This window comes from Martes martes, assembly GCF_963455335.1.
Source record: "Martes martes genome assembly, chromosome: 1".
In the NCBI taxonomy this organism is placed as follows: Eukaryota; Metazoa; Chordata; class Mammalia; order Carnivora; family Mustelidae; genus Martes; species Martes martes.
In genome coordinates this window covers 202,558,527-202,585,754 of record NC_137888.1, presented here as the reverse complement: position 1 = coordinate 202,585,754, position 27,228 = coordinate 202,558,527, and the positions used below count along the sequence as shown (strand labels likewise).

Genomic DNA, 27,228 nt, shown 5'->3' with positions numbered 1-27,228 from the left:
GGCATGGTCCTTGGCTCTTGCCACTCTCGGCAGTTCTTACCTCCTTGCCTTGCTGAGCTCTGTGAGGGCTGGAGGTCAGAGTGAATCCTTTGCCATCTGTAGCTGTTTTGTTAGAGATGACAGGTGCTGGCCAGACTGCAGTTGACCTTAGGGATCATGAGGACCCAGAAAAAGGAGTGGTTTGCACTGCACAGGGAAAGCCTTTATAAGTAGTGGTCCTTGAGTTGTTCAGGAAGGCATGCCTCCTAGGCAGAGGGGTGAACATGGGGCCCTACACTTGGCTTGGTGTAGAGGGAGAGTGGGTGCAGACACAGGCAGGGATGCCATGCCACGGGGCTTGGGCTGAATCCTGGGGCCTCATGGAGCTGTGGAAGTGCTGGGACCTCACTTCCCTTGGAGAAAGGGCCCTTAGATGGGGGGTAGACCCGGCAGGGTGTGGGTGAGGCCAGAGGGGAGCGCAGGCAGAGTGGCATGGTGTTCAGATGTTTGCCCATGTGCGCTAGTGCGTGTGCATGAGCTACCACTGTACCAGGTGGCCAGAGTGGCCACTCCTCCTGGTACGGGTTCACTGTACTGGATACCCTGTTGGCCCTGAATCCTCAGAAGGAATTATGGCTAGAGCAGACATGAGTTCCTGGGTGTGGTTTTCGTCAGGGCCTAGGATCCCCCAAGGTTGAGGCAGGGCTCCCCTCTGATGGGAGGTATGGGGCGGTGTTTCTGGTTAGTGGAGCCTTTGGAGGCACTGCCCTGAGAGAAGGGCAAGAGGCCCCACCAGGGCAGCATGCACAGAGGCTGGAGGGGGCAGATTCTGGGCTGTGGCTCTCAGCTGGGGGGGGAGGGGAGTTGGGGTGGTCACCCTGGCAGGGTGGTCTTTCGGTGGTGCACGGTAGTCCTGACCACAGAGAAGGGTCATGACACCTAGCTCTCTGCTCAGTGGGACCCAGAACAGAAGGTGGCCTAGAAGGTGCCGAAGAGCAGCGAGTCTGGCTGAGTCTTTGGTGTTCCTTTCCAGGTCTCAGGGTCCCCCTCTTGGGGGGGCTTTGAACTACTCTTGCCAGAGGAGCTTTCGTTGAGAACAGAACCCTGCTACCTCTGATAAACACCGGGGTCCTAGGTCCTGGGACCCCATGGCTGGGAAAGGGTCATTGTGTTGTTTATATGTGTCGGTCTGGTAGCAGCTTGTGAGCTGGACTACCAAGCCAAGCCAGGCTTTTAAGAATCCCTGCAGACTGTTGCCAGGATGGGGGCTTGTTGAGATCTGTGGGCAGCCCTTTGTCACAACTGAGGACGGTACCTTTCCGTCTGCTTACCTCCTTGCAGAGCTCAGCTGCAGGGATGACAGTGAGTCTGGGGAGGTGGCTTTCCGTATCTTAGACTGGAAGGCGTTTCGTCAGAGCTGTGCTTGTTTTCCATTACTCTCTGAGTGCGTGGCTCCATGGAGTTAACCTGGATTCCAGGAGGCCACCTTGTCCATCTGTATTGTGTAAAAATGTTGATTATGAATTCTCCATAAGTAAAACAAACCCTGATACCCATTTCCTCAGTTCAGCGGTTGTGAAGATTTTCCTCTCCCCATTTCTCTTCTAAAGCGAATCCTTGTCATTTCACGCTTCCTTCTGAGGTTGAGCCATATGAGTTAGTGATACCCATCATTGTGACCTATCGTATTTAGCATGCAATTCTAGAAACGAAAGGCATCTTTCAGGGCGCCTGTGTGGCTCAGTCAGTTAAGTGTCTGCCTTCAGCTCAGGTCATGATCCCAGGGTCCTGGGATTGAGCACCCTGTTGGGCTCCCTGCTTAGCAGGGAGCCTGCTTCTCCCTCTCCCACTCCCCCTGCTTGTGTTCCCTCTCTCGCTGTGTCTCTCTAAATTAAATAAATAAAATCTTAAAAATTAAAAAAAAAAAAGGCATCCTTCTGTCACAGCACTGCTGTTGTCAGAGGAACAGCACCGACAGTAGTTTTTCTGGGATCATCTAATACATGGGGTTTCCCTATCTCCACAGTCAGATTCTCACTAGTCAGAAAATGGCTTGGCTGGGTCTGGTTCTTTGTGAGGTCCAGTGTTAATGTGATTGTCTTGTCTCCTGGTCCCGCTCTCCAGGGCAGCCCCTTCCTCTTCCTTTAACACCTCTCAGGTGGGGTTCAGTCTGGGTCATTGTCCTGTGAAGTATCCTGGTTTTTGGACTGAACTCCCATCACACCCTGGCTGCCCTCTGCAGGTGTGGAGTGGGCTCCTTTGAGAGTGGTGATCCCCAGGGCTGGGCAGGCAGGGGCAGCCCAGGATGAGCTGGGGAGGCTTTGGACATGTCAAGGATACTTGGAGCATTGAAATGAGCTGTAGGGCTGAACTCAGCATGCTGACCAGAGAAAGGGTCTACTATAAAGGGAGAGGCCAGTGAAGATCCTTTTCTCTTTCCTTTCCTTTCCTCTTTGTTTGTTTCTTTCCTTCTTTCTTAAGATTTTACTTGTCAGCGACTGAGCACAAGCAGTGGGAGTGGCAAGGGGAGAGAGAGAAGCAGGCTCCCCGCTGAGCAGGGACCCCCCCCCATGCTGGGCGATGACCTGAGCCGAAGGCAACTGCTTCACCGACTGAGCCACCCAGGTGTCCCTGAAGATCCTTTTCATCCAGAACCTGGGGACCACTCTCTCGAGTGGGACCATGTGACGTCATCTTTGTGGGTCAGAAATGGTTGACTCTCAGCCATTACATGTGGTTAAAACCAATGATTTGAAGGCTAAAGAGACATCAACAGGTCTTGAATGTAAAAAACTATAAAAGACATTAGGATGTTGGGGAATTGTGACTATGCTTATTAGATAGCAGTATTCTGTTGGCTTCATCAATATTATTCCTGAGTGGGAGGCTTGTGATTTGTGTGGAGAAAGTGCTTGTCTTGGGGCCTGTGACTCTGAAATGGATCGGGAAGATAAACATGTGTGTGCAAAGCAAGTATGGCAAAATGTGAGTGACTGGTGGATCCAGGTGACAGGTGTGTGAGGTGTTCATTCTCTGTAGTTTTGAAACTTTCTCAGAAGCTAGGGGAGGCCAGAACTTCTGTTAGCCTTTTTCTGAGGTGAGGCTCAGGGGTTCTGCCACTCTCCCCCTGCCTTGGGCCACACTGAGGGAAAGATGATTTCCCATTCTTTATTTAAACCTTGGGATAAAAGAATACTTGATGAATTATTTTATATTCCAGCCTTTAGGCCTTTGGATGTGAAGATACAGCCTACACTATGAGGGCCTCCTGGGGTGTGGGCTCCTTTCTAGGTGCTGGGGTGATAGCAGGGACCCTTGCTATGGGGCCCCACAGATGGGTCAGGGGAGGCCTCCCTAGGAGATGCCCTGTGCACTGAGATCCAAAGAACCAAGAGCCAGCTGTGCAGAAGCCAAGGGACAGTGAGTGCAAAGATCCTGTGGCACTGGCAGACTCAGGGACTGAGGGACTGTGAAAGATCCATTTCTTTCTGAGTGGTACAGTACTTTTGGTGTAAAAATATGTAGCCTAAAAGTTCTTACCAGCACATTTAGGAGTAATTTTTGAATTTACATGCTTTTCCTCTGTGGGTCTGAAGTGACCTCTCTTCCTGTTACTCTGCTGTGCACAGTCTGAGTTCTGTAGTCAGTTGTAGGAAACGGTCCCTGGCAGAGAGTGTCTGCAGGCCTTGATCAGCTCAGCAGCTCATAGGTTTACTTCAAATAGGACTTAGAGCAGAGGTGAAGAGGGAATCGTTTTCCCAGTGATGTGGTGCCTGGAGTTAGGCTTTGCATTTGGTGGGATGGGGATGGTCCTGTCCCTCAATCTAGCAGGCGCTGGGGTCCTGGCTGGAAGTGCGAGGTTGATAACCTCAGAGGACAAGGTCCCTTCTGTCCTCCCGTCATGTCACCTGGCACGATTGTGGACCTTCTCTGCTGGGCACTCTCTAGTGCTTTGTTTTAACTAATTTAATTACGGTTTCTAAGGTCAAATGTATTTTTGAAGTTAATGTTTATCTTAAAACTTTCCAGAGAGTAGAGGGAGAAACTAACAAGCCAGCTGTAGAAGTCAGTTTGTATTGTGGCCAGATCATAGCTAGGGAGGAGTGGGGCTGAGTGGGAGCTGGAAGTGGATGTGTGGGCGGGGGGGCGCATGCACACGTTTCCCAACCAGGAGGCTAGAGGGCTGCTGGACCTTGGGAAATCTGGACTCTTCTCTCCAGCCTCCCCAGCTTTAGAGAGGTGTGGAAAGTCTACCTGACCTTGTATCTGTATCATGTTGTCTCCCAAGAGTTCTGACAGCAGACCTAAATTTCCTGCCCCTTATTAATCGGAAGGGGTGTGTTGTGGTGCAGGGAGTCTCCGGTGTGGCTGGTCAGGATGTGTGCTCTGCTGGTTCAAGCCTACCCCTGAGGAGGGGAGGTGAACTGTGGGATCTGAGGCCCAGATGGGGCAGGAGTGGATTGAAAGAGGCCACCTGGGTGGTGTGCACTTTTCTATATTACTCTAGGTACTAATTCTGTTATTTCAGGGAAGTAAATATTCAGATATCACCAAGGGCATTTATTTATATGTAAAAGCTTATGCAGCCTGGTAAAAAATTTTATGAGTTGTTTTAGACAAGGAATCTGTAAGCATTTCCTTAAAGGACTAAATAGTAAATATTCTAGATTTTGTGGGACAAGAGGCAAAATTGAGGATATTATTAGTTATTTAATCCAACCATTTAAAAATGTTAAGTACCATTCTAAGCTTGAGAGGGGGGTCCCGCATGCTGATTCCTTACTGGACTACCTTCTTAGCCCTCTGTTGATCCTAGGTTTTACGGAGTTTTTCTGCTGAGATTAGGTTGGAAAAGTAGCATATTTCTCTTTGGAAAGGTGAAAGCTGATCAAAGTTAAGTCATAGAAGGTGTCAATACCCATTTATCCAAGCTCAGGTTACCAGAGCTATGGAAAGAATAGTTTCAGATCAAGTAAAAAGAAGTTCAAGTTTCATAATATTCTTAAAAACTCTGTTACCTCAAATACTTGATAAACCAGTTTATTGGGTTTAAGGGGTCATAAGTGTCGATTTCTAATTGCTGCCTTCTGTATTGTGATATGTGTACTTCCTTCACTGCCATTCAAGTGAAATCCAGGTGCCATAACTTGGCTGCACAGTTTCGGAAGACCAATCAGTGAGTGTGCCTGGGCACCGTCACACCAGGAGTGGCCCCTGCGGGTGGCCTCACACTAGCATTACCACTGCATGTGTCAGGAGAAGCGTTGTGAAACAGAGAGGTGACTTTTTGAAGTGATAGCCAGCTATCAGAATTTCAGAGCACAACTCAAAAAATCAAAGAGTCGATTAAAAATGGGCAAAGGACTTCATGTTTTTCCAAAGAAGATATACAAGTGGCCAACAAACAGATGAAGAGATGCTCAGTTTCATTTGCTATCAGAGAAATGCAGATCAAAACCGCTAAGAGACATCACCTCGCATTCATTAGGATGGCTATTTAAGAACAAACAAAAATGATAATGGGTATTGAAGAGGCTGTGGAGAAGTTGTAATCCTTGTGCACCATGGGTGGGAATGGAGAATAATGTAGCTTCTGTGGAAAATACTATGGCAGTTTCTTTTTAAAAGTTACACAGAGATGGGGTGCCTGGGTGGCTCAGTGGGTTGGGCCACTGCCTTTGGCTCGGGTCATGGTCTCAGGGTCCTGGGATCAAGCCCCGCATCGGGCTCTCTGCTCAGCGGGAAGCCTGCTTCCCCCTCTCTCTTTGCCTGTGTCTCTGCTTACTTGTGATCTCTCTCTCTGTCAAATAAATATATAAAATCTTAAAAAAAAAAAAAAGTTACACAGGGAATTACCATAAGATGTGGCACGCCCACTTCTGGGCATATCCCCAAAAGAATTGAAAGTGGGGACTTGGTCTTTGTATACCATGTTCAGAGCAGCCAAAAGGTGGAAGAAACCCAAGTGCCCACTGAAGAATAAGTGGATAAACAAAATGTGTGTCTATTCAGTGAAATGTTACTCAGCCTTAAAAAAGGAAAAAAAAATCTTTTTTTTTTTTTTGGAGAGAGAGAGCACATATGTGCAGCAGTTGGGGGAGAAGATGGAAAGGGAGAGAGGGAGAGATTCTCAAGCAGGCTGCACACCCAGCTCGGAGCCTGACATGGGGCTTGATCTCACACCCCTAAGATCATGACCTGAGCTGAAATCAAGAGTCAGATGCTTAACTGATAGAGCCACCCAGGTGCCCCAGCCTTAAAAAAGGAAATTCTGACACCTGCTACATAAAACATGGATGAGCGTTGAGGACTTTGTGCTGTGTGAAACAAGCCAGTCACAAAAGACAAACTATGAGACATTTATATGTTGTCTCTAGGGTAGTCAGATTCACAGAGACAGAAGTTAGAATGGTGGGCTCCGGGGGCTAGGGGAGGGGAGTGAGGAGCTGGTGTTTAATGGGGACAGATGAAAATTGGGCAGATGGAAAAGTGCTGGAGAAGGATGGTGATGATGGTTGCACAATAATATGAATGTACTTAATGCCACTGAGCTGTGCACTTAAAAGTGGTTACAGTTGGGACGCCTGGGTGGCTCAGTTGGTTAAGCGGCTGCCTTCGGCTCAGGTCGTGATCCCAGCGTCCTGGGATAGAGTCCTGCATCGGGCTCCTTGCTCAGTGGGGAGCCTGCTTCTCCCTCTGCCTCTGCCTGCCACTCTGTCTGCCTGTGCTCACTCTGAGAAATAAATAAAATCTTAAAAAAAAAAAAAAAGTGGTTACAGTGGTTTGCACACAGTCTTAAAAAGAGATCAGGGATTCCCAAAGAAGTGCTTGTAATTATGTTACAGCACCATCTTTGCATTAAAATTCAAAAGTTGATTTTGATTTTTCTTTTTTTTTTTTTCCAAACAAAGTGTAGTTTTCTTGCGTTTAACCTAGTTGTTGCCTACATGAAAAAAGCATGTTAAAGTAGTGGCAGAAGCTGTGAAATGGGGTTCTGGTCTGGGCTGAGACCATAATAGACAAAGATGTTGACCCCCTACTTAACCCAAATTCACCACTGCAATTTCCAGAATGCCCCCTAGGGGGCAACATCCCCCCCATTCCCACCTGCCCCCTCTCCATCCCCAAATGAACTGCTGTCTTTATTTTTTTTTTTAAGATTTTATTTTCTTATTTATTAGAGTGCAAGTTTGTGAGTAGCAGGGGGCAAAGGGGTAGAGAGAGGAAGAGGGAAGGAATCCCAAGAATACTCAGCAGCACGGAGCACAGAAGCACAGGCTTAATCGCATGACCTTGAGATCATGACCTGAGCTAAAACCAAGAATCCAAGGCTCAACTGACTGAGCCCCCTAGGCATCCCCAAACTGCTGTCTTTAGAATCTTAGAGGTGACTTGGCTGGAGCAGTGGAGAGGGAAAGGCCCTGTGGGCACTGCTGGACCGAGCTGCACTGGCCTGAGCTGGCCCCACATGGCATGGCCCTAGGTGGCAGGGGCTCTTGGAGGGAGGGGGGCTGGTGTCTGATCCTCTCCCACAGTTCAGGGGAACCTGGCACCTGCCCTGGGGCTCCTGTCATTCCTCCCTGTCCTTGTCACCACTCCATGCCCTTGCTGCCTGACCCAGCCTCATGTGGGAGATGTGTCATCCCCACAGGAGGCGGCGGGGGATAACAAGGACTGTTGACTGCCACCCAGGGTTCCTGGAGATGGCTTTAGGAATGCCTGTTACTCTGGCAAACTGAGTCCGTGTGCCTCTGAATGGGCATGTGAGCTCAGCAGAAGTGCCTGTGAAATTCATGACTTGTTAAAGTTGCCTGTTCGTACGTTTTTTGCTATTGTAACATATAAAAGGTAATATGTGTAGTAGGGATATAGCCTGAGTTCAGAAGGTTATCCTAAACATTGAACTTCTAATTCATAATGAAGACAGACTGCTCTCTGGAAAGGGCAACTGGCAGCGGAGGAAATATGTTGACTAATGGGAGAACTGCTCTCTCACATCTCCAGTGGACACAGCCTTTTCTTCTGGCTTAGGCTTTGGCGGGAACCTTCACTCTGGTGGGATTCCAGGCCTTCTGACCTGACATTGTGCAACTGTCCCCAGAGGGGATTGCAACTGCTTTGTATAAAGTCATCTTGCTCCTTGTGGCCCCCCCGTCATGGGAACAAAGCGTCATCTTCAGCATCCTGGTTTGGTCATGGCTCCGTGACCAGGTGGGGTTGGGCCTGGATATGCAGGAGGCAGGGTGGATGACCTAGGCCACCAGCACCCTGTTTTTGGCCAGGTAGGTTTAATAGGGAGGTGGGAGAGTGTGAAAAGTCCATTCAGAAGAAGCTGAACTCTCTCAAGGTGGAGAGCAAGCCAGCGCTTCATGGGAAGGTCGTCATGGCTGCTCTTTTGGGAGGAAGCTGTGGGCCTGGTCTAAGGGGCGGAGAGCTGCAGCCTTGCATGGTGATGCTGCTGTTCTGCTATAGGTCGGTGGACCAGAGGGCATTCTGCAGAATGGGGCCGTGGATGACAGCGTGGCCAAGACCAGCCAGTTGTTGGCTGAGTTAAACTTTGAAGAAGATGAGGAAGATACCTATTACACTAAGGATCTCCCTGTACATGCCTGCAGGTAAGTGCCGATGGTGGAGGCACGGACTTAGGTCCCAGTTCTTGCATTCTGAGTGGGTTTGCTGGCTTTGGAAGCCCACCTAAGATGATGGATTGTGACATTTGGTAGTACAAAATAAGAAGGTTCTTCAGGCCAGTGTATAGATAGTCCTTGTTACTGGGCAGGAGGGTGGGGTCAGCCCTCTCTGATACCCGATTCACCCAGAGGCCTTCTCTCAGGTCCTGGTGGGTCCCAGTACCTGTCCCACTCACTCATTTGAAATGAACTTACATTTGGTGAGGACTTGGGTTTAGAGAGTAAAAACAGCAGCTAAGATTTCTTTTACAAACAGATGATTGTAGGATACTTTAAAATATCTGCCTCTCTGATGAGTTCAAAATTCCCAAAAAGTTGGTATTAAATAGCCAGTGGCTAGAACTGCTTGTTGACCAAATTTGGAATTCTCACCTAGAACAGGACCCCTCCCTTGTGTTTGGACCCATAAGATGAGACTTGTGTTTAGTTTTTTGTTACACATACACAAGGAAATTGAAACCAAAAGAGATGAATTGATCTTGTTCAGGGCACTTGGCCAGTCAGGGCCACTCTGGGCCTGAGCCATGTCACTGTCTTGCTGACCTCCCAGGCCACTGCTCCTCGGAAGGTTGTATCCACCACAGGACAGAGTGCTGCTCGTTCCCTGCTTTGTGGGGAGACTTTTTTTTTTTTTTTACTTTATTTTGGGTTTTTGTTTTTAACTTTACTTTGGCTCTTTTCTTACTTGCTTACGAATGTTTTTACATATGTGTTAATGATGTTTTCGTGTTCCTGTTATCTACACATTTGCCAGTGAAGTGGTTCTGGTAAAGCTGCAGGTGCTTAAAGTTTGCACATGCCCTTCCCCACCCAGCTGTCCCCATGGTGTGGGGGTTGGAGGGAAGGTTCTTGGCCGGGCACATTCTAGTTTGAGACTGAGGTTTGGCTTCATACACATACAGAATTCTGTTTTGAGCCGGTTTTTGTTTTTGAGTGTTTGTTGGTTTTCAGAAGAATGAGGCTGGGGGCTCTCTCGAAGTGCTCCTTGGAAGCTTGAGCTCAGGCTGCAACCAGCACCCGGAGACCCTCTGCTGCTGGGTCTGAGCTGAGCGTTCCCAGGAGCATGGTGCCCTCTGCTGGGAAGTGGAGCGTCTTGTGAACGCAGCGTGGTCCCAGCTTAATTCTGTGTGCCCAGAGCCAGGGATGCTGATTTCCCTGCTTCTAAGTCAGGGCTCCTGAGACTTAAGTCCAAGGTGGGGTAGCTAGGGGTTGCTTTGGGGCGTCAGACCTCTGCTGTTGGGTTCCCCTGGCACCTTCCACAGCTCTCATCCCCCACTTGGCAGGGGCTTTGCTGTTTCCTAGGGTCTCTCTCTTGGGAAGCCCCACAGCACCCTGTACCCCTTCCCTGCATTTGCAGGATCAGGACGCCTCTGCAGTTAACTGATTGGATTTTGCTAGTGGGATCGTTGGGTTTGAGTATGTGTTTAATGAAAAATTTAAAAATGTTGTAAGAGGAAAGAATTTTACATACTGCCAAATTAAAACCAGAGAGAGACCTTCCAGCTTTAACTGTTGATGTTTTGACTTTTTTAGTTACTGCGGAATACACGATCCTGCTTGCGTGGTTTACTGTAACACCAGCAAGAAGTGGTTCTGTAACGGGCGTGGAAATACTTCTGGCAGGTAGATAATCAGACCGCGCATGTGTCTTTAATCAGTGCTGTGCTCAGATTTGTGTGTAAATTATGGAAATGTTGAAGCAAAAGCACAATATAAAATCACGCTAACAAACCTGGTTTTTTCCCTCCTCTGTGACTGGTTTAACTTGAAACAGATGGTGGTGTGTGAATGCCTTAATGTATTTACCCTTGATTTATTCTCTGTGGTTCTTTTATAATGCAAGTAGGGTTGGCTTAATTCTCATTCCCAGTTTTTATTTATATTTTTCTGCAAGATGAGCTCCTGGCACACCCATTCATCTTCATTACTGGGTGCCTGGGGAGGATGTTCCCAGGACAGTAATGGGCATCCATGGGAGCCGCTTCCTGAGAAGGCTCCCTCTGGCCTTAGCTCATCGGAGCAGTCCTGAGGCTAATATGGGCCAGATCCTGAATCATCGGATTAAATTAAGTTCACTTGACTATCGTCTCTGGGCTTCCCTTCCTGCTGTTGATCAGCAGCAGCTGTGACTGGGTCTCTTTTGCGTTTTGTTTGGGGTGAGACCAGTTTTGTGCCGGTGCTTGGATTCCAGCACAGAATCCAGTCCTGGTGTCTCCTCCAGAGCTGCCGTGCTGTGTGACAGCTCACACTACTGTCACAGAGAAGCAGAGCAGAGTCTTGTAGGGCTCCAGGCTGCTAGCAAGAAAGCAGCATCTTCTGGGGTTTGTGTTTTGGAGACGTACAGTGACAAAAGCCCACAGGCAGGTTTATTTGCACAGAGTCCCCACCCTTCCTGTGTCTTCCACAGCTGCACGCCAGGGCTCACCATCTTGTGCTGCCTGAGGACACAGTGGTCAGATCTCGTGTCGTCTTAGAGTTAGCAATGCAAACTGTGGGATTCTGGGTGAGGCAAAATGGGCTAATGTTTAATTCTCAAGATTTGAAAGAAAAAGCATCTTCAGGGTAACCAGATTCATGTCCCATTTTGAGAATGTTCTGCGTAATTTCATCATTACTGTGGTTGCATTAGTTCCTCTCCTTCAGGAAAAGCAATTAAATAAAACTTCTTAGCTGGCAACCCCATCTTCTGGTCAGCAGAGCCAAGATCAGGGAAGTTAGTGAAAGGCCTCTAAGAGAAAACAGACTCCATCAGCCAGCACTGAGTGTTTGCATGAAGCCAGATGGTAGAAATGATGGGGCAGCCACTTGCCTTGCCTTCAGGGAGTTTCCAATATAATGGGGTGAGGTGGGTGTAGAAAAGATGGGAGAAAGTCAGTCTGGTAAAATGCCCAGTTGTGACAGCTTCAGAAGAGTGGGTGCTCTGTGGGTACAGAGAGTGATGACAGCTGGTTAGATAACCTGACTGGCTCCCTGGGCTAAAACAGGCCAGAGAGGGTTAGAATGTGGAGCCTGAGCTGAAGCTTGCAACAGCAGGGGTTTCCCCGAGGTGCGGCAGGGCAGCATCTGACAGACCCGCAGCAAGGCTGTAGGTAGCTGGGAGAGACTAAGGCAGAGTACGGGCGCCACCCTTGGACCCCAGGCGAGGCCGGCTTGTCTTAGGTGGAGTTCACAAGCCCTGGGTGTCGGTGAGCTGTGTCCCGGAAATGGGAGGGACAGCAGATTCCTGGCCACGCGGCAGCAAGGAAGAAGCTGGGACAGCGCGGTTTCAGACGGTTCAGAGCCGGCCCTGTACTTCCTGAGAGTAGCCCTGAGCCCCGCTGCTCTATATTTTTTACTGCCCTCAGATTTCTAATATGTTTGGTTATCAAGTTTCCTGGCCTGCAGCAAGTTAGGAGGGGCTGTTGCTCCTGGAAGCAGGCACAGGGACCCGGAGAAGCGATGGAAAGCAGCAGCAGCCGAGAAGCCTCAGCAAGCAGAGAGGAGCCGTGGAAGGGGCGGACCTCTTGCTTCTCCGGGACAGCAGCCTTGGCCCCAGCCATAGGTTCATTCAGGCCCCGTACGGAGGATTTCAGAAAGCAGGAACTAAAAAAAAGGAGCAGGAACTATGTGAAACATGTTAGGAAAGTTTTCCTTAAAGGCTGTTCAAGTCGGATTGATTTTTGCGCTCAGTGGGGAGCCAGTTCAGGGGCGGGCTGGTCCCCTGGGACGCCAGATGGATGAGGTGTGACCGCCCCTGCTAATGGACTGTGAACGGTACCGGAACTTTTAACGGGGGGCTCGAAAATTGGAAGTGGTGAAAAGCCAAACTTTGGGTGTTAACTATTTATCATTTCCTGGTTTCAGCCACATTGTAAATCACCTCGTGAGGGCAAAATGCAAAGAGGTGACTCTGCACAAGGATGGGCCCCTGGGGGAGACAGTTCTGGAGTGTTACAACTGCGGCTGCCGCAATGTCTTCCTCCTCGGCTTCATCCCTGCCAAGGCCGACTCAGTAGTGGTGCTGCTGTGCAGGTGAGGGGGGGGGCATTTAGCCCCAGTGGGCGGAGAGGTGTGAGGATATTTGGGGGCTGGGGCTAGTTAGAGAACTGGGAATGCTGAGTAACTCTTCTGGGGTGTGTTCTGGTTAAATCATAAAAAGAATTCTGTAACAACAGCGTTAGGAGTTTTGAGAGTTCAGAGCTCAAGTGCATGGGGGAGAGGCAGTGTATTACTAACATTTTAAAGGTAATGCGATCACATAGTAAGATGTAGGGAAGGTCACTTTGGGATGAAAGGTAAGCCTTGTGGGTGGAGGTCATCCTCACCTGGGCTCTCCCTGCCCTCGGTGTTTCTGTAGGCAGCCCTGCGCCAGTCAGAGCAGCCTCAAGGACATCAACTGGGACAGCTCCCAGTGGCAGCCCCTGATCCAGGACCGCTGCTTCCTCTCCTGGCTGGTCAAGATCCCTTCTGAGCAGGAGCAGCTGCGGGCCCGGCAGATCACCGCCCAGCAGATCAACAAGCTGGAGGAGCTCTGGAAGGTGAGGGCCTGCTGAGAACACAAAACCGCCTCAGTGTGGTTCTTGTCCAGGGAGAGCTGCTGGGAGTGTTTTTGGAACAGGAGATTCCGGAAGCAACTTGAGGGAGAGACTGCAGTCTCTACCTGGAATGGCCCTTTGGTGGAATCCCACAGGCACCTTCTGCTGGGCCTCTGGGAAAGGACAGCTCTGGTTGTTGGAATTTTTTCTCTTGTTGCAGAGGAAGAGGGAGAGCAGAACTGACCCTGAACGGCTGTGGGTACACATGTCAGGAGGAGCCGGGCCTGGGGAGACAGGACTGTGAGGGTGCTGGGAGATCTTGTTGGGCCGGTAACGTGTCTGAGCCAGAGTGACCCCAGGCCAGGGGCGAATGTTCAGGGGAAAAGGGGTCCAGGTCACAAAGATCAGAGAGGCAGGGCCCACAACGGCTGGATGAGCAGAGGGGAGGGGCTTCCTGGTTGCGTGGTGGGGTGTCTGCCTTGCCTGACAGACCCAGTTCTCTAGGGAAGCCCTTCTCTGGTTCTGGCTGTTCAGCTTTTATGATAAAGTTTTAGTAATTGGGTTACAAATTTTAATTAAGTGCCTGTATAATCCAAAATCTTAACCCACTGAGCCACCCAGGCACCCCATAATCCAAAATCTTAAATGTGAATTTATTTTCACTTCGAGTGCAAGTCGTAATATTTCTCAAGTGTCTCTAGCAAGGTACCTTTCTGCTTCAATTTTTGGATGGCCAGAACTTTTTTTTTTTTTTTTTAGATTTTATTTATTTGACAGAGATCACAAGTAGGCAAAGAGGCAGGCAGAGAGAGAGAGAGAGGGAAGCAGGCTCCCTGCTGAGCACAGAGCCCGACGCGGAGCTCAATCCCAGGACCCCAAGATCACGACCCAAGCTGAAGGCAGAGGCTTTAACCACGGAGCCACCCAGGCGCCCCTTTTTTTAAGATTTTATTTATTAGAGAGATCACAAGCAGAGGGGAGGGGAAGAGGGAGAAGTAGACTCCCCGCTAAGCGGCGAGCCTGATGCAGGACTTGATCCCAGGACCCCAGAATCATGACCCAAGTGGAAGGCAGATGCTTAACCGACTGAGCCACCCGGGCTCCCCAGAACTCTTTGACTTTTCCTGTTTATAGCCACACAGCCCAGATACTGTTCTGTCCCTGCCAGAGAAGAGTGTGTCACCCCTATTGGTGCAGCACAGGGTCAGGAGGAAACTGGGGAGTTGGGGGAGGAAGGGCCTCCCCTTTTGTTTACGCAGCCAGAGAACTAGTGGTCTTCTGGCAGCCCAAAAGCGATATTCTCTCTCCTGGTTCAGGGGCTAGGCGTTTGTTGGGGAACGTAGCCATTTGATGGTCTAGACGTGTCAGGCTGTGTCCTTGGGGTGACATCACCAGTATTTACCCTGCTGGTCTAGCCCTGGGCAGGGGGAGGGGTAACCACAATGGCAACGACTAAAGGGTGTGCAGAGACCCAGGCCGGTGTCTGTGTCCCTGTGGCCCGGATACTTACCCATACGAGGACTCTCCTCGTGGGGTAGACGCCACCGACAGCGGTGCCCTCTGTATGATGCCGCTGTGAGCTTGTTCTGACAGGTGACAGATAGGCCTTGCTCTTCTAGGGACTAGTGAGCCTGCCTGTAGTTCCTTTCGTATATAGGCGAAAATGGGGAAGAACAGGCGCGGTGCTTGTCTTCTAGGAAAATCCTTCTGCCACCTTGGAGGACCTGGAGAAGCCAGGTGTGGACGAGGAGCCGCAGCACGTGCTCCTGCGGTATGAGGACGCCTACCAGTACCAGAACATATTCGGGCCTCTGGTCAAGCTGGAGGCCGACTACGATAAGAAACTGAAAGAGTCCCAGGTGATGTGGTGTGTGCAGGAGGGTTTCGGTCGTTTAACACAGCATCTCTCCTAAGGTCTGGGGAGGGCGGTTTCCTCTGCAAACGGCGGATGCTGACGTGGGCCGAGGCGCAGTGCCCGGAGACGGACGGTGGATTGAGGGCAGGCGAGGGAGTGACCCTTGGGCTGATGCCTGGTTGCTCGGAGCTAAACACCGGCCTGAGTATTTTCTGATTTAAAATCCAACCAAAATCCCTCACAGTCAGGGTTGCGGCCTTTGCCCACGGCTGCGAGAGCCCGGGCTGAGGAGCCCGTGGCACGCCGAGGGCACTCCTGGCACCGGTCTCATGAAGAGCACGTGTAGGAAGCGGGAGCTCCGAGGATCGGCCGCCGGCTTCTCCCTCCGCAGTTCACAGAGAAGCCGCCTCCAAGAGCAGCCGTCGTGTGGGGGTCTCCTGGTCGTCTGGAGCGGGTTCTGGGGGTCCTCATGGCTTCTGTCCCGGACACGCCCTTGCTGGTGTTGCAGGCGGTTGGCTGCTGCACACGGCACCCTGACATCGTGGCTCGTGAGGGCGCCGTAGGGCGCGCAGCTGTGGAAACCCAGACACGAGGAGTCCAGGCCCGTGTCTGTGTCTCAGGCTAACAGGGCTCTTATTTTTCATGTGCTCAGACTCAAGATAACATCACGGTCAGGTGGGACCTGGGCCTTAACAAGAAGAGAATCGCCTACTTCACTTTGCCCAAGACTGACTCTGGTAATGAGGATTTAGTCATAATTTGGTTAAGAGGTGATTTTAAGTTTTAAAATATTTGTGACCATAAGTAGCATAAAATTCCTAGTTTCTCCCTTGTAAAGTGTCCCTTAATTTGAACTCTTCATGGTGGCAGCCTCGGCATGTGTTGAAAACGCTAACTTTCTTGCTGTGTTTTCTCTGTAAGACATGCGGCTCATGCAGGGGGATGAGATATGCCTGAGGTACAAAGGGGATCTGGCACCCCTGTGGAAAGGGATCGGCCACGTCATCAAGGTCCCTGATAGTATCCTTTGCGTACAGATGGGTGAACTCGTTCTGAGCACAGGTGGCCTGCGTGGGGGTCGCTGTAGGTGGCCTTGGCTCGGGGGCCCCTCTGACTGGCGTTTGCCACTGAGTCTTTGCTTCAGCTGTGCTGTGGGGGCACTCCCAGCTCTGCGCCCCAGGGCTCTGGAGGCTCAGTTGGAACCCCAGCTGGGATGCAGCTGCTTCATGCTGGGCGCTGCCCTGGCGCTCACAGGGAGGGCACGGGAGCTGGGGGCGGGGGGGAGGTGGGCCTGGACCCCACAGTGGCATCTGCTGGTGAGTGTGGGCCAGGCGGGCTGTGTCTGCTAATATTTGGCACAGAGGAGGTTTTTTCTCCCCGGTAACCCAGTGAAGGCTCCTCGGAAAGGTAAACCCAGCTTTTGACGACGACGAAACTTAACTCAGTGGCACAGATTATGGCGATGAGATCGCCATTGAGCTTCGGAGCAGCGTGGGTGCGCCCGTGGAGGTGACGCATAACTTCCAGGTGGATTTCGTGTGGAAGTCCACCTCATTTGATAGGTATGTGTGCCTTGGCCCTGCAGGCTCTGCTGGCTCTGCTTCTGTGCCTGGCCCAGGGCGCAGCTGCTGCCTCCAGCGTCTGAGTGATCGTCCTTATCTGCGAGGGCTGTGTTGTGCGCGTCGCCGACCTCGAGTTCTCCTTCCAGGATGCAGAGTGCATTGAAAACGTTCGCCGTGGATGAGACGTCTGTCTCGGGCTACATCTACCATAAGCTGCTCGGGCATGAGGTGGAGGACGTGATCATCAAGTGCCAGCTGCCCAAGCGCTTCACGGCACAGGGGCTCCCTGACCTCAACCACTCCCAGGTGCCCACCTGCCCCGGGGCGCGGCGCAGTGCGGGCCCAGCCAGCAGGTCCTGCTGGGGTGGGCATTCCCCCCACTCCCCGGGGCCGGCTGCCGCCTCATGACTGCCTGTTATCTGAAGGTTTATGCTGTCAAGACTGTGCTGCAGAGACCACTGAGTCTGATCCAGGGACCACCGGGCACAGGGAAGACAGTGACCTCTGCCACCATCGTCTACCACCTCGCTCGGCAGGGCAATGGGTAGGGCTCGGGGCAGCCCAAGGTGGGAAGAGAGAGACCTGTCTGCCAGGACGCCTGGGGGCCCCTGTTACCTGGCACACTGGGTTTTACATTATTTGTATGAGATCTGGCCTTTGTGGTTGCTCTTCCCAAGCAAGCCTGCTGCTCCAGTAGGGGCCGTGGTGGGGCAGCAGGTGTCGGGCCCGTACACATCACGGAGCTTCGAGAGTCTTTATGGCGCCAAGGGGGTAGGGATGCAGGATTCCATTAGTAGCGTAGCTGCAAATGAGAAATGTGTCAACCAGGTGGGAGTTGGAAGCTCCAGACCAGTTGGGTTTTTTTGCTTCTTCAGCTTTGTTCACTCCTGGCTTTAGTCTTAGGTCACGAGTTGGGGGACTCCATTGTCTGGGAGTCTGAAAAACAGTCCTAGCGGTTAGCATTTCCTGAATTTCCTCTGGCTGAGCTCTGAGACATTTGTTCACCTTGTGTTGAAGGCCCGTGCTTGTCTGTGCTCCAAGTAACATAGCTGTGGACCAGCTGACTGAGAAGATCCACCAGACTGGGCTGAAGGTCGTGCGGCTCTGCGCCAAGAGCCGTGAGGCCATTGACTCCCCAGTGTCCTTCCTGGCCCTGCACAACCAGATCAGGAACATGGATAGGTGGGTGTGGGGTAGCCTTCCTCGAGCGTGGCACGTGTCCTGGGCGTGGTCTCTGGCGTGGTCCCTGGTGACACCTGGCTCCCCTGCCTGCTGACATGTCACGGTGCTTCTAGCATGCCGGAGCTGCAGAAGCTGCAGCAGCTGAAGGACGAGACGGGGGAGCTGTCCTCTGCCGACGAGAAGCGGTACCGGGCCCTGAAGCGCACCGCCGAGAGGGAGCTGCTCATGGTGAGCTCTTAACCACTGGGCTGCTCGGTTCCGTTTGACTGTGGGACCTGTTTCAGTGTGCCGGGCGGACCATGGCACCTTTACAGCAGTTTATTTTGCTTTTGAGAAAACGTTGATACCTCCCACGTTTGCCTTCTCAGTGGTTGCACATCTTGGCCTGTAGGTGGGTCTGGAACATTCTCTGCTCTTTTATAACAAACCAAGCAAGGTTTCCTCGGCTCAGCACTGCCTCTCGGAGGCTGTCTTGAGGCACAGAACCATGTCTGTGCTGAGAGGTTTTCGTGATGAAGCTAGATCAGTTAGGATCTCAGAATGTAGTGCCACTACAGCCTGGATGTAGATATTGTCCAGGTGGGACAGCGGCCTGTTTCCATAGGTGTCAGGGAGGGCGCAAACCAGTGCCCTGTTCCACCTGCCCTTGGGGACCTGGTAGCATTTACCATGCAGGTTCCCTGATGCTTTGCCTGCTCTCGTCTTCAGAACGCAGATGTCATCTGCTGCACGTGTGTGGGTGCAGGGGACCCGAGGCTTGCCAAGATGCAGTTCCGCTCCATTTTAATTGACGAGAGCACCCAGGCCACTGAACCAGAGTGCATGGTCCCTGTGGTCCTTGGCGCCAAGCAGGTGGGCCATTCACCGTCGTCCTGTTTGAAAAGCAGTGTGTGTTCTCTCTTTCCAGTTCTGTGTCATTCTCAGCTCTGGGGGTTTGTTTTTGGTAATGCTCTGTAGTGCTGTGTGATGTCTTGGCAGAGCAGAGAGGTGCCCAGCGGGCTTACTGAGGGGTTCTTGGAAGGATGGGTTCCCCCACAGAACACCTCTTGTGGGTCCTGAGTGCAAGTCTGTTTTCCATGTGTAGGTTTCCCCTGCTATCCGACAGTAAAGCACTGCCTTGAAACCTCTTACAAGCCAAAATGGGATAAAGTGAAGAATATTCCCTGCTCTCTGAAAATTCATATTACACCGCTTTGCTTTTACAAAAGACCTCCGGTAGTATCTGTTTCTGACAACCAAAAGAAATCATAAGATTTTTGCTTTTACGACAAACGCTGTTGCCTTGCTAATGGAGGTCTTTCATAAAAGAGAAGTGATTTGACCAAGCTTGTTTGGGAAAGCTGAGTACCTTGATGTGGGGGCGGTTTCCCGTGCTGTTGGCTCTTACTGCTTGAGTCCCATGTGACTGCGTGGTCGTAGAGCACCAGGGCCCTTTCGTGCCCCCCCCCGCCGACGCGGACATCTCCTGTTTCATACTTGAGCTCCTCACCTGTGTGGGCCTCTCGCCACAGCTCATCCTCGTGGGCGACCACTGCCAGCTGGGCCCTGTGGTGATGTGCAAGAAAGCGGCCAAGGCAGGACTGTCTCAGTCGCTCTTCGAGCGCCTGGTGGTGCTGGGCATCCGCCCCATCCGCCTGCAGGTCCAGTACCGGATGCACCCTGCGCTCAGCGCCTTCCCTTCCAACATCTTCTACGAGGGCTCCCTCCAGAATGGCGTCACTGCAGGTAGTGCTCAGCCCGCAGTGGGGGGCCGGAGGGAACTCATCCTGGCGAGATGACACCTGTTGTCGCTGCCTAAGTGGCCTTATGTGGTGATCACTCATGTGTAAGGGGCACCTCAGAGAGGTACAGTGATCTGCGGGATGGCGTGTCCACCCTGGATTGTGGGACATCCTTGGCATGTGGCCAAGGGGGAGCTTGACCTGGTAAAATGCAGAGTCACTACCTGAGAACTCATACCGGGGGCTTATTGCACAGCGGACAGAACGGGAGGTGGCAGAGCTGACTGTTCCTCCCACTCCTTACCCGTTGTTCTTGAAACCCGGGCCCTGGGGCTTCACAGGACGGAGGTCAGAGCTACTCTCGTGATAATACTGAGGCATCGTGTGCCCTTTTGCTATGAGGACGCTCGTGCTGAGGATGCAGAGGCAACCCTGGAGGGCTGCTGGCTGGTGCCTTGGCATGAGTGGGGACAGTGCTGCCAGACTGCCATGTGTCGTCACTGCCACATGCTTGCAGCAGGCAAGACCCTGAAATGCCTCAGTGACGCATACTCACTTTGTGTACATCCATATGACCCTGTGCATGTCGAGGTAGGGAGCTCTTCTAAGACACTTGGCAGGTATGGTAGGTGTTTTTAAAAGGACTCAGGGACACAGTATGGTCGGTCATTCAGACTGGGGTGTTCAGCAGGTTCTTTCCCAGAAATGATCAAAGTGAGTCAGCCTGTGGCTTCCAGGAAAACAATTGACAATCTCCAGTGATAAAACCTGAGGACTCAAAATGAAAAGCAGAATTTTGGAAAACTCATGTCCCTGATCTGGGCCTACCAAGTCTCTCCAGTGCCGAGTGGCTTTTCTGATGAGATCTGTGGTAGTGACAAGTGTCTGTGAAGTGTGTGAGTCTTTGGGAGCTCTGACTTGGTGAACAAGTACTTCCCATTCTGATGGCCCACAAGGATGTTACAAAGTCAGAGGCCATCCCAAGGGCAGGCAGAGGAGAAAAGCCATCATCACCAACCTGCAGGGTGACCTCCTATGTAGCTTTGGTGTGGAGTCAGGCAGAATCCCATGGTTGTGGGGAAGTTATGAAACATTCTTCCCTTTTCCAACTCCGTCCATCTGTGAGGTCCAGTTGTCTTACTGTGAGGGCTGATGGGAGACTGAGCACAGAAGCAGTCAGCCACAGCTGAGTCGCAGAAACTCGAGATGTATATCTTAGTGGGAAATAACTACTATTCATTAAAAATTTTCACTGATATGTTTATTTTTAAAGGAATTCATAAGTATTTTATGTTTCTGGGTTTAAAATGTAGTAAATGTCACTAGATGTAAACTATGAAAATGGTAGCTGCTTGGATTCCTCAACTTTTTAGGGCGTATAAAGGGGTCCTGAGTCTGGCATTCTTTTTTTTTTTTTAAGATTTTTATTTATTTACTTGAGAGAGAGGGAATAGAAGCAGGAGGAGTGGGAGCAGGGAGGGAGCCACCGCCAAGCAGGGAGCCTGATGCAGGGGGTTGATCGTAAGACCCTGGGATCGTGACCTGAATCGAAGGCAGACGTTTAAATGAGCCATCCAGGCGCCCCCTGAGACTGGCTTGCTTTTTTTCTCCATTTTTAAAAAAGATATTTATTTATTTGTTTGTTTATTTATGTATTTATTTGACAGGGATCACAAGTAGGCAGAGAGGCAGGCAGAGAGGGAGAGGAGGAAGCAGGCTCCCCACTGAGCAGAGAGCCCGATGTAGGTCTCGATCCCAGGGCCCTGGGATCATGACCTGAGCCAAAGGCAGAGGTTTTAACCCACCGAGCCACCCAGCCGCCACGAAACTGGCGTTCTTAATGTCTGGTTAATGCCAGCAGCCTACCATGTTGGCCTTGTCTGGCCTGTCATCTAGGTGAGATGGAGGCTGAGCGTGTGCGCCTGGCCAAGCTGTGCCGCTGTGGTGCCATGCGGTCCTGGGAGTTGATGGCACTTTGAGTGTTCCCATCACCATGACGCTTACAGCATTGCTGGTCCATTGGGTGGTGGTGCTAGGAAAGGCCAGGGCACAAGGAACTTGTTTGCAATTTGACACAAGTTGGGAAAGCCACGCTCAGCACTGATTCTGACCCTTGCTGGCCCTGCTCTGCCTGCCTCCATGGTGGCAGATCTGGGGGGCAGGAAGCAGGGGTGGTGGTGGCTTCTTCCTGTGTTGTCCTCTGTGCCCAGCACATGGTCAGCACCTGCTAAATACACATGTATATATTTATTTTTTTAAAGATTTATTTATTTCAGGGGTACCTGGATGGCTCAGTTGTTCAGCATCTTCCTCAGCTCAGATCATGATCCCAAGGTCCTGGGATCAAGCTCCACATCAGGCTCCCTGCTTGGCCGTGAGCCTGCTTTCCCTCTCCTCCTTCCCCTTCTTGTGTTCCCTCTCTCACTCTCTTTTTGCCAAATACATAAATAAAATCTTTAAAAAACAACAGGGGCAGCTGGTTGGCTCAGTTGGTTAAGCCACTGCCTTCGGTTCAGGTCATGATTCCAGGGTCCTGGGATCGAGTCCCGCATCAGGCTCCCTGCTCAGCAGAGAGCCTACTTCTCTCTCTCCCTCTGCCTGCCACTTTGCTTACTTGTGCTATTTCTCTGTCAAATAAATAAATAAAATCTTTAAAAAAAATGAAAAGAAAAAAAACAATAATAACAAAATTTTTTTATTTTAGAGTGACTGAGCATGAGCAGGAGGGACAGGGAGAGGGGAGAGAGAATCTGAAGCAGATCCCATGCTGAGCTCAGAGCCCAACGCGGGGCTTGATCTCACGACCCTGAGATCACAACCTGAGCAGACAACAGGAGTTGGACGCTTAATTGACTGTGCCACCTAGGCACCCTGAATACACATTTTTAAATTCTTCATTAAAGTGTAAAGAAGTGCCCAAGTCCTAAGTGTTCAGCTTAGTGAGTCTTCTGTAAGTGAACACCCCTGTATAACTAATATCTAAACCCAGTATACAGCCTAATTCCCAGAAGCACCCTTGAGGTCCAAGGTGGCCCCTGTCCAAGGCAGTGCTGGCACCCACCCAGACCCCTTCTTGGGGTAGCCTGACATCAGCTGTGGTGGGAGCATTTGCACTACAGAAATTGGAGGCCGTAATAGACCAGCCTGGCCCCCACCACCCCCAGTGGTCAAACATTCTCCAGCAACCCCTGGGCTAATGTGCCACTGAGCTAGCCGGTTGGCTACTGCCCTTGCTAGAAGGATAGAGATGGACGTGGACTCTTTCTCAGCTTGACATATAGTGGATCATTGGTGTTAGGCTGTTTTGATGGAAAAACGCCGCCATATTTCTCATGCTGATCTGTAGATTAGATGCAGCTCCAAAATTCCCAAAGAGGTCAGTGGGGCAAGTGAATGGATGAGCTAATTTTTGAAATTATAAGGAAATGCACAGGGCCCAGAATAACCAGGGTGCACGTGAAGAGCCCCGTGGAGGTGGTGGCTTACACAGCCAGATGTCCCGAGTTACTACAGAGCTGCTGCTGCTTGGGTAGTGTGGGCACGGTGCCCAAGGTAGAATCCAGGGGCAGACCCACCCGTTCGAAGACTTTGGTCTGTGACAGGAAGGGATTGACTCAGCAGTGTCATCCATAAAAGCCAGTTGGAGGGATTTATGGGGCTTTAAGGCACCGCAGTAAAGCTTCTGGAAGAAAACAATGTATTCGTGACCCTGGGGTAGGCTGAGATTTCTTAAACAGGCCACAGAAAGCACCAGCCGGGGAGGTAACGTTCACTGAGTGAGCCAGCTTTGTGCAGTGGGCAGCTGGGTGTTGGTATGCACAGCTTCACTCCCTCCGAGGTGTTTCGGGGCAGTTGGACCTGCTTGGGTGGCCTCCTCAGGGCCCCACTGACCGGGGTCTCTTGCCTGAAGCCTGCTGCTGACTGCTGTAGCACGGGTTTCTGCACGGGTTTCTGTCAGGATGGGCGGTGGCTTTCTTCTCTAATGGGAAGTGTTGCCTCTTTTCCCTCCCTGGTGATAGCGGACCGAGTGAAGAAGGGATTTGACTTCCAGTGGCCCCAGCCTGATAAGCCAATGTTCTTCTACGTGACCCAGGGCCAAGAGGAGATCGCCAGCTCAGGCACCTCCTACCTGAACAGGTAAGCGGAGACTCGCCCTCAGTGTTTGCCGGCTTCAGTGGCAGCTTGGCGAGTAGCCGCTAGCCGCCGTGCATGTGTTCGTTTTCTACCGTGGTTCTGAAGCTTCTCCTAGCCCTCCTTGTCCCCGCTGTGTGTGGACACCTAAACCAGCAGCTGTTTCCACTTTGCATCTTCAGTGTGTGTTCTTCTATTGAGCAGATACTGCTAAGCTCACATGTGAGCCTCCCCCATCCCCTTTGACTCCCTTGGTAAATGGTGGGGAGCGTGGCTGTGGGCACAGTGGGCAAAGCCTTCTCAGGGCTGCCCTGGACATGGAACCACCCTGCACCTCCCATGGCTTCCGGCCTTGGTCTCCGGGCCTACGGGGGCAGCTGAGGAACTGAAAGGTGGGTTTTCTTAGGACGGAAGCTGCAAACGTGGAGAAGATCACCACGAAGCTGCTGAAGGCGGGGGCCAAGCCTGACCAGATCGGCATCATCACCCCATACGAGGGCCAGCGCTCCTACCTGGTGCAGTACATGCAGTTCAGCGGCTCCCTGCACACCAAGCTCTACCAGGTGCGCGTGCCCAGCTGGGCCTGTGGCCGGTGCCGCCGTCCTGGGAGGGCATGTGTTCCTTCGGATTTTTCTCAGGATGGTTTTCAGAGCAAAACTGAAAATACTTCCAAGTTGAGCCGTATGGTATGATTACCCGCTGGCCTTATGGTGGATGTTATGTGGTCATGAAAATGCCGTTCACTCTTGCACCATTATCTGTGTGAAGCAACCAGGGTGTGTGTGCTGGAAGGGTGCGGGACCATAGAATTTTCTCTCTCTGCAGAGATGAACCAAAACACGAAGTAGCGCCCAAGTGACCATGTCAGGTGGTCTCTATTTTGTTAACTTGGGTGCCGTCTAAGGGCTTTTGCGGCAAGGTTGTATGCTTTTATTATTGGGAAATTGCCACAGTTAAAAAAACAACCAGAGCACAGGAAGGCCAGGAGAGAGGGACTGGGGACCGGGAAAGCCCGGGGGGGGTAGGTCCAGCCAGAGGGGCTCCCTCGTTGCTGCCGGAGGCTGGCGCTGGGGTCTCTGCAGGCTTCAGGTCCCAGGCTCCTTGGTGGGACTGGACAGTTTATCCCAACAATGTTCCCACAGTCTGAGGGTCCTTGAAGGTAGTCAGTTGGCTGACTGCGACCATGGGTCCCTTGTAGGAGGTGGAGATCGCCAGCGTGGACGCATTCCAGGGGCGAGAGAAGGACTTCATCATCCTTTCCTGTGTGCGAGCCAATGAGCACCAAGGCATCGGGTTTTTAAACGACCCCAGGCGGCTTAATGTGGCCCTGACCAGAGCGAGGTATGGAACACTGTGTCCCGTTGGGCCTTTCTGGTGGCAGATGCCTCCCTCCTGCCACGGGAATTCTTCGGATTGACTTTTCCCTGAAGCCAGGAAGGTCTGCCCAAGGGCTGCTGCCGGCCTGGTTCGCTGCCTCCTCCAGTTCTCCCACCACCACAGCTGAACTTTGCGCCCCACGCGGGTGGGACTGGGCTTCGCCAGCGCCAGAGGTCAGAGTGCTCCCAAGCAGTAGTTTAGGGAGAAGGCGTCCCGACGAGATGCCTTTGTTTCCTGTCCTGGTGGGCTTGTGTGGCCTCAGTTTTGTGGGCAGGGTCATCTAGGCCCTTTTGACCTAAGCTCAAAAGCCACTAGTGCAGTTTGTATCTCTGTGCAGACAGTTAATCCCCAAATCTTATCTTTTGGTCTTGTCTATGTTTTTAGCCCTAGAATGTACTATTTTTTGAAATGATGATGATAGCACCAGGGACCTAGAGAGAATAAGGTGGCTCTTTGTCATGTTTGAGTAAAACCAGACCACAGCTACCCCCACACCAGCCGGAAGTCAGGCTCGCTTCTCCCATTGGTTCCCTTCCCCGTCAGGGCACATTGGTGGTTATTTGTTACTGCCTCCCCCTTCTAGGTTGCTGTCTTGTTTGGTGGCCAGCACTGGGGTATGGGGGTCCTGAAACAGCTGGGTGGGGTGAACGTCCACCAGAGAAGCCAGTCCCTGGCTTGGTCACTGAGGTCTGTGCCCTGACCTGTCGGGCTTCCTGAGGCCACGGAGCCTGCTGGGGGCTGCAGCTGACCTCCCAGGAGGCCGACCCATGACTGCAAACAAGGAGGCTCGTCTGAGCTCCTCTGCTCATGGAGGGGTTTTGATGTCTGGGCGCCTCCGAAGTTGTCTGAAGATACGCCCGGTGCGCTGGGGACAGCTTGCCTCTTGGGCTCCAGCACCAGGTCACTGTGACAGCAGTGTGCTCGTCTGTGCCCACCACTCGTGGTGGGCGCTGTCGGAGGCAGGCTGGGCGCCCAGGCAGGGAGGCAGATGGGGCGCCAGGAGTGCATCCTGTGACCTTGGGTATGGATTTTGGGTTTTTGTTCGTCTTGCTTCACTGTGTTATGTGGTGTTCTGCGTACCATGCAGAGCCTCAAACGCCTTGTTTTTGTGGCCATGCCTTGCAGGTACGGGGTCATTATCGTGGGCAACCCGAAGGCCCTGTCCAAGCAGCCGCTCTGGAACCACCTGCTAAACTACTACAAGGAGCAGAAGGTGCTGGTGGAGGGGCCGCTGAACAACCTGCGCGAGAGCCTCATGCAGTTCAGCAAGCCCAGGAAGCTTGTCAACACCATCAACCCAGTGAGCGGCTGCGGGCGGGGGTGGGGGCCCGGCTGCTGCTCCCCGCAAGTGTGAGCTGAGGGCAGTCACACGTGTCCGTGTGGTCTGTTGTCACGGATCTCCCCCGTCCCGTGTCTCCCAAGCTTTCCAACTTGGCTTTTTGGGATATAAAGTCCTGGGTGGCAGCTAGGAGGTGGACTGGGCAGTGGGAAACCCTGTGTACCCAGGGTGCTCTGGGGGACCTAGAAGCTGGTGCTGTTTGAGGTGAAGCCCGAAGACAGATCCGTTCAGCGTCAAAGGCTAGGCCGGTGGAGGAGGAGTGGGCGAGGCCCAGAGCCCAGCAGTCAGCAAGCTTGGGGTCGGCCTGGGGCTCGGCCTTGGCGTGGCCTGGCCCCCAGAGCTTGAGAGAGTTCTTGTGTCAAGGTGGTAAATTCCTCACCTGTCTGAACCCTTGCAGGGAGCCCGCTTCATGACAACAGCCATGTATGATGCTCGGGAGGCCATCATCCCCGGATCAGTCTACGATCGCAGCAGCCAGGGTGAGTCTGCTCTCCGGGGGAGCACGCTGGCCCTGTGGATGTTGATCGTTCCCACGCCTGCAGCTTTTGGCCCTGTCACTCCTGTGGTGACCTCCCAAGCCTCAGTCCACAGAAACCTGCCTGACGGAGCTCCTTCTCACCTACTCTTGTCTGAAATCAAAGACTTGATCTTTGTCAGTGTCTACATACGTTGTGGTTTTTTGTTTTTTAAATATCAGAGCTCTGCTTGTGGAGGTTTGCAAGCAGATACTGTAGTTCTGTTTGCTCCTGGGCCCCAGGGCGCAGTGCTCCCTACCCACCCTACACTTGGTTCACCTGCTCAGTTGGGGGGCACCCCTGTAGCTCTCCAGGCCGCCCACAGACTCGGTTCCCGTTTCACCGGCCTTCCCGTTTCCGCTT

At 52.0% G+C, this 27,228-nt stretch overlaps 1 protein-coding gene across 2 annotated transcripts in view; it reads left to right on the top strand.

Moving 5' to 3' along the window:
* The window catches only part of UPF1 (UPF1 RNA helicase and ATPase), a 37,156-nt gene that overhangs the window by 5,612 nt on the left and 4,316 nt on the right, over positions 1–27,228 (top strand). The window contains exons 2-20 of one of the 2 annotated variants that reach the window (XM_080800158.1): positions 8,452–8,594; positions 10,203–10,292; positions 12,513–12,680; positions 13,006–13,186; positions 14,881–15,042; positions 15,691–15,775; positions 15,960–16,058; positions 16,492–16,600; positions 16,747–16,906; positions 17,026–17,144; positions 17,618–17,782; positions 17,896–18,010; positions 18,491–18,634; positions 19,294–19,507; positions 23,523–23,640; positions 24,041–24,197; positions 24,833–24,975; positions 26,137–26,311; positions 26,748–26,829. In XM_080800158.1, the coding sequence (XP_080656284.1) occupies positions 8,452–8,594; positions 10,203–10,292; positions 12,513–12,680; positions 13,006–13,186; positions 14,881–15,042; positions 15,691–15,775; positions 15,960–16,058; positions 16,492–16,600; positions 16,747–16,906; positions 17,026–17,144; positions 17,618–17,782; positions 17,896–18,010; positions 18,491–18,634; positions 19,294–19,507; positions 23,523–23,640; positions 24,041–24,197; positions 24,833–24,975; positions 26,137–26,311; positions 26,748–26,829 (2,629 nt within the window). Of the gene's footprint in view, positions 1–8,451; positions 8,595–10,202; positions 10,293–12,512; positions 12,681–13,005; positions 13,187–14,880; positions 15,043–15,690; positions 15,809–15,959; positions 16,059–16,491; positions 16,601–16,746; positions 16,907–17,025; positions 17,145–17,617; positions 17,783–17,895; positions 18,011–18,490; positions 18,635–19,293; positions 19,508–23,522; positions 23,641–24,040; positions 24,198–24,832; positions 24,976–26,136; positions 26,312–26,747; positions 26,830–27,228 lie in introns of both variants that reach the window. The other variant, XM_080800157.1, reaches the window with a different exon arrangement.